The sequence below is a fragment of the Gnatocerus cornutus genome, chromosome 3, assembly GCF_029298725.1.
Source record: "Gnatocerus cornutus isolate USDA-ARS CGAHR chromosome 3, icGnaCorn1.1, whole genome shotgun sequence".
NCBI lineage: Eukaryota > Metazoa > Arthropoda > Insecta > Coleoptera > Tenebrionidae > Gnatocerus > Gnatocerus cornutus.
In genome coordinates this window covers 17,627,015-17,639,739 of record NC_142235.1, presented here as the reverse complement: position 1 = coordinate 17,639,739, position 12,725 = coordinate 17,627,015, and the positions used below count along the sequence as shown (strand labels likewise).

At 32.8% G+C, this 12,725-nt stretch overlaps 2 protein-coding genes across 5 annotated transcripts in view; one reads left to right on the top strand and one right to left on the bottom strand.

Moving 5' to 3' along the window:
* Nucleotides 1–107: 107 nt before the first annotated feature.
* Nucleotides 108–1,243, bottom strand: snsl (snustorr snarlik). Its single transcript, XM_088032393.1, has 3 exons — nt 875–1,243; nt 734–814; nt 108–685 (listed from the first exon to the last, which is right to left on the bottom strand). The coding sequence occupies exons 1-3, from the start codon at nt 915–917 to the stop codon at nt 180–182; spliced, it is 630 nt and encodes a 209-aa protein (XP_087888519.1). The 5' UTR covers nt 918–1,243; the 3' UTR covers nt 108–179.
* Nucleotides 1,244–3,648: 2,405 nt separating this feature from the next.
* Wdr62 (WD repeat domain 62) overlaps nt 3,649–12,725 on the top strand; it is a 45,122-nt gene continuing 36,045 nt past the window's right edge. Inside the window, exons 1-2 of one of the 4 annotated variants that reach the window (XM_088031651.1) lie at nt 3,649–3,931; nt 11,780–11,977. In XM_088031651.1, coding sequence (XP_087887777.1) covers nt 11,900–11,977 — 78 coding nt within the window. In that variant the 5' untranslated portion in view covers nt 3,649–3,931; nt 11,780–11,899. Of the gene's footprint in view, nt 3,932–11,779; nt 11,978–12,725 lie in introns of those variants that run through there. The other 3 variants (XM_088031655.1, XM_088031652.1, XM_088031654.1) reach the window with 3 other exon arrangements.

The following is a 12,725-nucleotide window of genomic DNA, read 5'->3' as shown; positions in this document are numbered from 1 at the left end:
GTAATTTGAGCGCACTCGTCCGAAAAAAACCCTCATTTACCATCATTAGCAGCATTTTAACGACTAACACCACAAAATACGATTCGTACTGATAAATAAAAACAAAATTGACCACAACTCTTTATTATCACCATACAAAATCTATCTTTGGCAGTCTCTCAGAACTAATCGTCATTTTTTCATTCTTTCACAGTGACCGTCTCAGTTCCGCTCTCACTTTCCTCAGTCGTTACTTCCGTTTTGTACAACTCCAACAGCTTCAACGCCGTTTTTAACGCCTCCTCGCTTCCGGTTTTTCCACTCTTTTGAAACAATTCCGCTAACTTCAAACTCCCATCGTCTGGAATTACCGACTTTGCGTCGATCTCCCCGACGGCAATCCCGGGCTTTGCCCCTGGCGGCAGCTCTTGCTCGCTTTCTGGTCTTTGTTTGACGCTTTTGCTCCATGATTCCAACCACTTTCCTCCTTCTGTATCCACAGGTGGCTGTTTTTGTCGCTTATCCTTCTGCCTTTGCGCGTACAAAGTGTTGGATAAACTGTCTAATGTGTTTCTTTTATTGTTTGTGTTCTTGTCGGGTTGATTTCCTAAAGGCTGGGTGTAGGTTTGAGGTCCCAACTCCACCAGGACTTGGAAATCTGCTCGGTCACCGAGCCGGAAACCCCAACCGAGGCGCGAGTCGGTTCCTGAAACGTTTCCTGTTATTTCCTGGACGGGAAATCAGTGAAAGTTACCTTTTTTAATCACCGGGATGTTAGAGTAAATTACGGAAAGTATCGTCGGGATTTCATCAGGGACAATTAGAGAGTGAGCGTCTGGAAGAACCTCAAGGTTAATAACACCGAAAATTACAACAAAAAATCACAGAAACTCACCAAAGAAGCACACACAAAAAACTACAAACAGATAGAATCGCATCTTTATCAATTTCTCGTGTTTTCACTTTCGTTCAGACTTCTCTACCATGCTGCTAATCGTAGAGTGAGAACTTAATTATTGGGGTCACATTATATCGAAACTTTCACTTGTTTAAAATAAGTTTCAACTCGAGCTGGTGGTAAAACACAAGAACATTCACTTTAAGGTATCAAAACTGACTTCTCTCGGAAAATCTCAAAGGTGGGTAGTTTCTTCGTGGTATAGAGAAGGGTAATAAACAAGAAATTTCAAGGTTTCCTCTTTATTATTCAATTAAAGTTATGCAAAGTGTAATTATGTATGTAAAATGAGGCAGGACTTAAATTAATAGCAACCTGTTAAAAGAAAACGTTTACAATAGGTACTTACATTCCAGAAGAATGTCTCATAGTTCACCCATGTGAAAAATGAAATAACACACGTAAGACTGGTTCAATCAAAGGGGCCCTGTGTTTTCTAACCCCACTTTTGTTTTATTTTACGGTCCGAAAACCGGGTTTTGTGGTTGTGAGATTATTAGCTTCATCCTCGTTGATGTTTTTCCACACTTACGTAATTGTTTCTTGCAAATCCATCGCCTTGACACTAAAAAGTTGAGATAAAACGTTAAGTTACTAACCCCAAAATGAAATGTCAGTGAACTGTCAAAACTGCGAGTGGGCACGAGCGCTGCGATTGGCTAATAAAATATGGAGGTAAAATTAAAAAAATTCTTGACTGAAAGCGACTTTGACCATTTTGAAACGTCAAAATCTGTAGGTAGCAGTTGTACCAATATGAGAATATAATGCAATGTCAGCTAGATGTTAGTATAATTTAATAAATCGTAAAAAACATTTTTGCCCGGCGCATCCACCATTTACAAAATTTATTTTTTTTTGGTTTTGACGTTTTAAAGTAGTAAAAATGTTACAAAATAAAAAAACGTTTAGTTTTCGTATATACTGAAACAACTTTGAAGATATTAAAGCATACAATAATCGACAAGAAGATGTGAGACGCGTGACATACTTTTAGAGGTGAAGTTTTATTCGAAGAAAGTTTAACTGTCTATAACTCAGATATTTGTTGTCGCATGTAAATTTTGAGCTCAGATTTTATATCTGCGCAAAATTCTGCGTAAAATGAGGTATAATAACACAAGTTTACTCAAAAAATAAGCGAGACATCGACCTCAGAACTTTGACATATTTTTAGTCATGAAGTTTTATTCGACAAAACCAATTTTTCGATTTTCCAAAGTTTTAATCGTTCATAACTTAGTTGTTTGTAGTCGTATAAGAATTTTGTGCCCAGGTTTGAAATCTGCACAAAATTCTGCGGGAAATGAGCTATAACATTGCAAGTTTACTCCAAAAATAAGTGAGAAATTGTCTTCAGAACTTTAATATCGTTTCAGTCATCAAGTCAAATTTTTAATTTTCCGAAACTTTAATCGTCCATAACTCAGTTAATTATGGCCGTATAAATTATTTAATAAATAATTTGAGCAAAATTCTGCCTAAAATAAGGTATAATAACAAAAGTTTACTCCAAGAAGCGTGATGTTGACCTTCGACATACTTTTAGTCATAAAGTTTTATTTGACGAAACTTTAATCGGCCGCTATAACTTAGTTATTTGTTGTCGTATGTTAATTTTGAACTCAGATTTGGAATTTGCGTAAAATTCTGCGTAGAATTGAAGAATAATAACAAAAGTTTACTTCAAAAATACTTCAAAAATAAGCGAGATATTGACTTCAGAACTTTGACATCTTTTTAGTCATAAAGTTTTATTCAACGAAATCAAATTTTTGATTTTCTAAACTTTAATCATTCATAACTCAGTTATTTGTTGACGTATGAGAATTTTGAGCTCAGATTTGAAATCTGCGCAAAATTCTGCATAAAATGAGCTATAATAACGCAATTTACTTAATAATCAACATCAACTTAATAATCAACATATCGACTTTAAAACTTTTACATCTTTTTAGTCATGAAGTTTTATTCGACGAAACTTTAATCGTCTATAAATCAGTTATTTGTTGTCGTATGAGAATTTTGAGCCCAGATTTAAAATCCTCGCAAAATTCTGTGTGAAATGAGCTATAATACGACATAATGATGGCCATTGTAAAGTCACGATCAAAAGAAACAAGTACGTTTTACGACTTACACTACTAAATTTTTAAAGGCAATTTTTTCTCCGCAACTGTACAAAATAAACTATTCACTCAAAGACATCCATTATAACAATGAGCCTACAGCAAAGTCTCCAAACAACCTACTTTCGATTAAACGATATACTCCCTCAATTCTCCATAAATAAATAAAAACCAATGGGACACGACAGATCCCTGAGGAACTTCACTTCTTATAACTCTTAAATTGCCGGCGATATTTCCCCGATCCCGTAAATTTTATATTGATCCCAAGAGCCCGACTTTTCTTTTTCACCTTCGAAAACTCTTCCGGGCCAAAAAACAAGAAAATTACCAATAAAAAATGTTGGCTATGCAACCAACTTTACACAAAGTCCAAATCACAGTGAACTTAGAAAGTTAACACCGAAGCAATCACGTCGAGGTTCTTTTTAATAATTGAGCAACCCTGTAACTTAATTTAGTCGGTTTTAACTAAAGAAATCAAAGAACCGCAGAATCCGTTTGCAGGTGACACAGAACATCTCCATCTTTTTCACATTCGGTGAGGAAGAGTAAGATGGCATGATCTCCGTAGCGGCACTTTACCAACCTCATTCCAAGTCTCTTGTCCACATCTCCGGAGCTTTTGAATCCCCAAATCGTGTCGTAATGATGTGAAATCATTTAATTCATTACAATACTACTCATTGATCAAATGAGAAGTCGAATAATTGATAAAATTCTTCGAATTTGTGCATCTGAGTTCGTGATCGTGCTCAGGTAACAAGAAACGTGCGCTGAATTATAACAAACAGTTCCCAATATGGCGTCTTGGTGTAATGTGTTGTGAGTGCTCAAAGTGTTTAAAAGTGTCGAACTATAACAGGTCAGTGTCAGTTAAGTTGGTAATTAGCAGAATTATTTATTTACTAATTAATTAAGTGAATTTTACTGTTTTGCTTCGTGTTGTTGTCATCACAAAGAAACGGTTTTTTGTAGGTTAGTTTTTTTGACGTTTATTGTGTCTAGTTGTGTTATTTTTATTTCATGTCTATAATGATCCCGTTGGATTTCCCCAATCGAGTTTTTTTTCACCCTCATGTGATCAATAAGTCCATTAGGCCCAACCTTAGATTTGCATGTTTACACCCCCATTACAAGGGTGACTCCCTGTCTAGTCCCGTTAAATCCACCGTTGTGTACATTTTTATTTTTTATTTTCCGACATTCAACGTGCTCACTCAAGTCTGACGCTTCGGACAATTTTTCGTTTCTCACAAGTTTGATGCACTCGAGGGATGATGATGATCAGAACAGTTACGAAACGGGTTGACCGGTTTTCTTACATGTTAAGGTCGCTGTAAAGGTTGTTTGAATAGACAAAGAAATTGTTTTATGCTCAAGCGAGTGGAAAATAATGGTTTTTGATGGGATGAAGCATCCAAAGGATGGGCCGGAGCAAATGGGGGTGCAGTCGGAGTCGTGGTTCAGTGGGTAGGAATTCCGAGAGAAAGTGGGGGCCAATAGGTCTCTAAAGTAGTAAACAGGTTATTGGCGCAAAGTTTAATACGCACTTAAATTAAACAAAGTCTAGTAGGTCTTGGCTTTTAACGTCAGTGACAGGAGGTACCAACTTAATTCAAACTCCACAGCCCTCTTCGATCATACGTTGTTTATTTACTCATGAAATGATCCGCAGCGAATTAATTTCAAGGTTAGATTAGAAACTTATCATTACATTGTTATCTTTTTGTGGAAAGCTTTGTTAATAGACTTCGCTCACGAAAATGACTGTTCAAATTTTGCTTTCTAATCGATTAAAGGTGTTGCGAATTTAAATTGGACGCCTATTCTCAAATTTGTTGATTTTATTTTAGTTTTTACCCTTTTATGTTAATTCCGATTCGAGGGCTTTGAATTTTGTGTTTTATTCAAGAGATCTTCTTGGAATCTATGGAAATGAACGTTTTTCAGAATTCTAATTTAAACCTGTCGGATTACTATTGTAACACCATTTCAACGAGCCGATAAAACCTCCTTATCGCCGAGTTTAATATTCCGTTCGACTGTATAGCAGGTGCTCCCAACTCCAATAATATTGAGTTATCGTTATTTGTGACGTTTGGCTTTGTTTCATCGAAAGAAAAAGAAATTTTTCCCATTCAAAATACGAAGTTACATTTTAATGAGCAGGTGCACCATCGTGTGGAAATAGACGTAGGTATACTAATATTCCCAAGAAATTTGTTTCAATTGGATAATTATAAGTTTGAGTAACGGAAAACACACAAAAATTGACATCAAATAAACATACATAAAGAAGACAACATATGGTTGAAAACGAATATAAAACCAATTTACCTATGACCTTTAACCTTGGACCTATCATTCTGGTTCCGGTAGGGTGAATGTGTGTGGGCGTTGCCTTGCATTTGGGAGGTCTGTGGACTATTAGTTTTAGGTATTTCTTGCGTGTCATGTTACATCTTTTTTTGTTAAGACTCATCATTTTGTATTAATAGGTATGTTACCGTTTTCTTGATTAAAGTGTTCGTTTGAACGGATCTTTTACCGTTTTTCTCTATTTTTTTTTGAAGGGGAATTAGTATTTAATTGTAGGGGACATACTGTAATTGTTGTTAATATTATGTTGGTTAAAATTGGGTCAATTGGAGTGGCGAACTTTTTATTTTTTTCTGAGAAAATATTTTTTTTATTAATTTGGAGATGTTTTTCAAATATCAAAATTTTAGATGGAAATAGACTAATTTTAGAGATTTTTTTTCTAAAATGAGTTATAATTTTGAATATTTTTGCTATTACTTCAGACATGTTTATTGATTCCTCTAAATTTCAAAGATTTAGAACGATAAAGACCAATTTTAGAATTGTTTGTTTCTGAAATGGATCAAAATTTCTAACATTTTTTCATTTTTGTTTTTAGTTTTGCTAATTTTAATGTTCCAATAACGAAATTTGGCTTTGCTATTACTTGGGATTTTCCTATAGACTGCACCGAATTTAGAAAATTTAGATCGAAACATACCAATTTTAGAATTTTTTATTTCTAAAACTAGTAAAAATTTCGAACATGTTTTTATTTGCATCTTTAATTCTGCTAATTTTAATGTTGCAGTAATGAAATTTTGCTTTGTTATTACTTAAGACATGCTTATTAATTTCAGCGAATTTCAAAAATTTAGAACGAAAGAGACCAATTTTAGAATTTTTTGTTTTTAAAATAGATCAAAATTTCGGCCATTTTTTATTTGCATCTGTAATTTTGCTAATTTTTAGTGTTACAGTAATGAAAGTTTGCCTTGCTATTACTTGGGTCGTGGTTATAGACTGCGTTAAATTTCTAAAATTTAGAAAGAACGAGACCAATTTTAGAATTTTTCGTTTCTGAAATGGGTCAAAATTTCGAAGATTTTTATATTCACACCTTCTATTCTGCTAATTTTAATGTTAATAAGGTAGTAAAATTTGGCTTTGCTATTACTTGGATTCTACTTATTCATTATATTGAATTTCAAAAATTTAGATCGAAAGAGACCAATTTTAGAAATTTTTACTTCTAAAACGAGTCAAAAATTTCGAACATTCTTTTAATTGCACTTTTAATTCTGCTAATTTTAATGTTACAGTAATGAAATTTGGCCATTCTATTACTTAAGACTTGTTTATTGACTGCGCCGAATTTCAAAAATTTAGAGGGAAAAAGACCAATTTTAGAATTTTTTATTTCTAAAACTAGTAAAAATTTCGAACATTTTTTATTTGCATCTGTAATTTTGCTAATTTTTAGTGTTACAGTAATGAAAGTTTGCCTTGCTATTACTTGGGTCGTGGTTATAGACTGCGTTAAATTTCTAAAATTTAGAAAGAACGAGACCAATTTTAGAATTTTTCGTTTCTGAAATGGGTCAAAATTTCGAAGATTTTTATATTTACACCTTCTATTCTGCTAATTTTAATGTTAATAAGGTAGTAAAATTTGGCTTTGCTATTACTTGGATTCTACTTATTCATTATATTGAATTTCAAAAATTTAGATCGAAAGAGACCAATTTTAGAAATTTTTACTTCTAAAACGAGTCAAAAATTTCGAACATTCCTTTAATTGCACTTTTAATTCTGCTAATTTTAATGTTACAGTAATGAAATTTGGCCATTCTATTACTTAAGACTTGTTTATTGACTGCGCCGAATTTCAAAAATTTAGAGGGAAAAAGACCAATTTTAGAATTTTTTATTTCTAAGACTAGTAAAAATTTCGAACATTTTTTATTTGCATCTGTAATTTTGCTAATTTTTAGTGTTACAGTTATGAAAGTTTGCCTTGCTATTACTTGGGTCGTGGTTATAGACTGCGTTAAATTTCTAAAATTTAGAAAGAACGAGACCAATTTTAGAATTTTTCGTTTCTGAAATGGGTCAAAATTTCGAACATTTTTATTAAAATCTGTGAATCTTTATTGTTATAGTAATGAAATTTTTCTTATTATTTTTATTATGGTTTGTCAATTCATTGCACCAAATTTCAAAAATTTAGAACTAAAGAGACCAATTTAAGAATTTTTTGTTTCTGAAATGGTTCAAAATTTCGAAGATTTTTTGATTATACCTTTAATTCTGCTAATGTTACAATAATGAAATTTGGCCTTGCTATTACTTGGGCGTTGCTTATTAATTGCGCCGAATTTCAAAAATTTCGATCGAAAGAGACCAATTTTAGAATTTTTTGTTTCTGAAATGGATCAAAATTTCGAACATTCTTTTAATTGCACCTTTAATTCTGCTAATTGTAATGTTACAATACAACAATACAATACAATTTGGCTATTCTATTACTTTGGACTTGATCGAAAAAGACCAGTTTTAGAAATTTTTGTTTCTAAAATGAGTCAAAATTTCGAACATTTTTAATAAAATTTGTGAATCTGGTAACTAACTTTATTGTTACAGTAATGAAATTGAACTTGTTATTCTTATTATGATTTGCTAATTGATTATGCCGAATTTCAAAAATGTAGATCGAAAAAGACCAATTTTAGAATTTTTTTTTCTAAAACGAGTCAAAATTTCGAACACTTTTTATATCAAACTGTGATACTTGTAATTGTAATGATACTATAATAAAATTTGTCTGTATAACTACGACTATTTCATATATAATTGCTCACACTGTACCTACATTAATTAGCGTACCTTCTAAAAAAATAATAATAAACTAGTGTTGCTTTCTGACTCCTCTGCAACGTTAATATATTATCTATAGTCTTTTTCTTCCTAGGCGGTAAAGCAGACATTATAATTAATGATAGGTTACATTATCTTCTTTAATTAGAGCGTCTTTCCGTTTAAAGATAATTACCCTTTGCACATAATTATGTAAGGTCTTTGACATAATCCCGGGAAGCTTATTCCAGCGCTCTTTACTTACTCGTACCAATAAATTTATAATTTAAATAACGCAGGAGACATCTAATCAGTCTTCAGCTGAACAGTGAAAGACGGATCTAAATCAGGAAGACGCAGCGGATGCGCCACAATGAATTTACGACTGCTTTGGATATTAGGAGTCAGAAGAACGGAAGAAAGATTATTGTCAAGGACTCATTCCTTCATATTTTTATGTTGACGCTCTCCCTGTATTGATCACTGAATCCCAACTCTTATTTTATTGGCAAAGAGTAATAAATCTCGCCCCTAAGTAGTAATTTCAGAGAATCATTTTTAATGGGTTACTTCCATGATCGATGGATGATTGATGGATTTCCAGCGGAAATCTGTACTCCATCAACACTATGAAAGTCTTGGAAATAGCCGGAAAAATAGAAGACACTCTGCCGTGACAAATATGTAAGGCCGGTGCAACACTAAACGAATGTAATTAGAATGTCATTCCAATTTTAACTCCAACATCAAGTTGTGTTAAATTTAAATTTCACGTCCAATGATCCAGAATCGCCGAGAAAAATCGCATTTTTAAAAGCAAACCACCGTAACAATGCTATTGAAATGGAACAAACAAATGTAAACTGTTTTACCGGCTTTTCTGTACAAACAACTTGCTATTAATTAATTATAAATGTTTACAAGGATTATGTAATAAAACAATGCGACCTTAATAATTAATGTGGGCGCGTTTAATTATGCGCTATCAGAGAGTATGCAAATATTTGCTCAAATTTACTTAATTAGAAAATAAATATAGAACTGCGGGAATGAGCTCTTTGTGCGGTTTATTTCAGGTCAAAACACAAAGAAACGTCATCGATAGTAAGACAATAAAATTGCATTATTATCGGCGTTGGTTTCCGTTTCCTGGTAAGAAAGGGATTTAAAATAAATCGGATCAAAAGTGACGTCAGACGTGGAGGAATTTAAAAAAATCATTGTCACAATGAAGGTGGATTATTTATAGATGGAAGAGGCGGTGGAAGTGTTCTTATCTTTTTTTTTGTTTTGTTTATCTACGTGTTCTTTATCGAAGGTGAGAAATGATATCGGTTGTAAACTGGAATTATCACATTACTGTTTCTGTTGGTAACCTTGCGGAGGTAAGGAATACGCGGAACGGCCTCAAAACCACAAGCCATAGTGTTTATGTGGAGCTACCAGTTCTTGATGACTAAAAATGCAGGCTTTGTGAGAGTTCCGGATTAGCTCGCTTTGCTCGCTCAAGAATGGAAAACAGCAGAAGTGCGTAGTCGGAGAAGTTGAAGGAGAAGAAAAAGAGGAAACTTTCATTGCTGTACAACAGGTGGCAAAATTACGAATTTAGTGGAGGATATTGGAAGTTTTTGTTTCGTCGTCAAATGAAAATTTCTAAAACTTGTGTCTTTCGCTCTACAATTTTGATATTTAATACATGACTCTTAAATAGTGACGCAAATTTCATAGCTGTATCGCCAAAATTGCCAAAATTACAAATTTTAGTGGAGGATTTTTAGCCAAGTCTTCAAACAGAAAATTTTTAAAATTTGTGCCTTTTGTTCTATATTTTTGAAATTTGGTAGAGTTGATAAACAACTCAAAAATAGTATCTACCTATGTATACCAATTTTCATAGCTGTCGCACTAAAATGGTCAAAATTACGAGTTTGGGTGGAGAACATCTGAAATTTTTGCTTCGTCTTCAAAATTAAAATTTGGAAATTGGTTTTGTTCTACAATTTGGCAATTTGGTACAGTTAATAGACCACTCAAAGATACTAGCTTGCCCAAATTTTATAGCTGTAGCACTAAAATTACTAAAATTACGAATTTTAATGAAAACCATCGAAAATTTTGGCTCAGTCTTCAAAACAAAAATTTGTAAAATTTGTGCCTTTTGCTTTACAATTTTGAAATTTGATACAGTTAATACAAGACTCAAAAGCAGTAACATTCCTAGATTTCATAGCTGTAGCACTAAAATTACCAAAATAACGAATTTTAGTGCGAACATCCGAAATTTTAGCTTCGTCTTCAAAATGAAAATTTCAAAATTTTGGGTCTTTTGCTCTACAATTTTGACATTTGGTAGAGTTAATACATGACTTAAATAGTAACTTCTCCAAATTTCATAGCTGTAGCCCTAAAATTACTAAAATCACGAATATTAGTGAAGAAAGTCGAAAAATTTTTAGTTCATTTTTAAAATTTCTAAAATGCTAAAATTTGTGTCTCCGGTTCTTCAATTTTGCAATTTAGTATAGATAATAAATGACTTAAAACTAGTAACTTCCCCAAAATTCTTAACTGTAGCTCTAAAATTTCTAAAATGCTAAAATTTGTGTCTCCGGTTCTTCAATTTTGCAATTTAGTATAGATAATAAATGACTTAAAACTAGTAACTTCCCCAAAATTCTTAACTGTAGCTCTAAAATTACTGAAACTACGAATTTTTGGTGGAGAATATCCGAAATTTATGCTTCATTTTAAATTTTTTTTTAATTTTTTTTTGCTCTACATTTTTGAAATTTGATAGAATTAAAAAACGTCTCAAAAATAGTATTTTTTTCTAAATTTTATAGCTCTAGCACTAAAATTACCAAAATTACGAATTTTAGTGGAAAACATACAAAATTTTTGCTTCCTCTTTAAAATATTTTTTTAAATCTGTGTTTTTCTCTCGAGAATTTTGAAATTAAGTCGAGTTAATAGGCGACTCAAAAATAGTAACACTCCAAAATTTCATAGCTGCAGCACTAAAATTACCAAAATTACGAATTTTAGTAAAAAAATGTCGACATTTTTTCAACGTTTTTTTCAAATTCGAATTTTTTTCGCTTGAATTATGTATGAAATATGTTATCATTTGCTTATCTTTTGTATATTTCAGTCAGTCACCTCTGATATGCATCGGAATGTAATAATCTAACAAAACTGCGATAAATCGAATTCTACTGTAGTAGTCGAAAAGTTGTAATTTTTAGTCCGTGCTATCAAAAATCGATCAGTGCCCACGAACCGGAAAATTACACTAATTTTGTATAATCCAAAATAATCTCTTTCTTCCTTCGATAACACAAAATACACGGCCCTGACATTCCCCATATCAATTTCCAGTTAACCTCAAACAACCGTTTCGTCGTGACGATACAAACAAATTAGATCAAACTATGACGTCATTAACTCCCGATTCTATTGTACCTTACAAAATACCAACACGAATCACATCTTTCTAATCTTAATTGTTCTATTGTTAGATTAAGATAATGAAACGTTTATTTTTTTCCCTTAGATTCCGTGGATAAAGTGGGGATAATCTATATCTACATGATTGATAGAAACGACAGAAGAATAAGAAAAATGTGTCTCTGTTCTCGTTGACTGAGTGTTGTGCTGTGTTGTGTTATTTCCAATGGAGGATTACGGAGGAAAAGTTATCAGAGCGCCGTCGCTGAAGAGGGGAAAACCCGAGGAACGGATCACCGATAGGGTGAGTGTTTTATTGGTTGCATAGGCGAAGAATGCATTTTTCTGTTTGGTGGCGAAAGGTTATTGCAAGACTTCCGAACGCTGTTTGAAAGGTTCATTTTCAAGACAATAATTTAACTTGGAAAAGTTACATTTTAGTTCAAAATTTTTGGAACTGTCCGAAAAAGGGTACTTTTGCTGCTCTTAGAAAAGTTGTACAGGGTCCACACAATAATTCTTAAAAATAATTTTAATTCTAGACTTATGACAATTGCTGCTGAACCGCAAACTGGCCTTTAGATGTTTTACTTTATATTTCATTTATTTTTATTAATAGCGATTTTGGGTTGGGGAGAAAAATATCAATTTTGAAAGTACACGGTCAAGGCTCAATTAAATTTTTCCAATCACATACACATTTGAAAGGTACAAGGCTAGATGGGTTTATCAACTTCATTTTAAAAGCGCCGACTCCGAATTCCACAGTATCTGCGCTGTTTTAAAAAATTACATAATCCAGAGTGTACGTTTTAGCTAAATTGGAAAGGTTTCCGCTCGTCCTCCATGAAGGATGAGTTTTTAAAATGTGCAATTCAATTTGGAGCAAACGGAATAACCGAAAATTGTTTCCTTGTCCTTTCAACACGACGCTTCAACATGATAAGCGTTTTATCGCGTAACGGTAACTGTAACGCATTAATATGTAAACAAGTTGAAGATTTGGCATGTCTTAATTTCGGAATTCAGTGGAAAAGAAAAAACTTACTGTT

Excerpts from the sequence above, each read along its gene's own strand:
- snsl (XM_088032393.1), bottom strand. The coding sequence starts at position 917 with ATGCGATTCTATCTGTTTGTAGTTTTTTGTGTGTGCTTCTTTG. Across the intron at positions 815-874 it reads TTTTTGTGTGTGCTTCTTTG|ACGCTCACTCTCTAATTGTC; the intron begins GTGAGTTTCTGT and ends AGGTTCTTCCAG. Across the intron at positions 686-733 it reads CATCCCGGTGATTAAAAAAG|GAACCGACTCGCGCCTCGGT; the intron begins GTAACTTTCACT and ends GAAACGTTTCAG.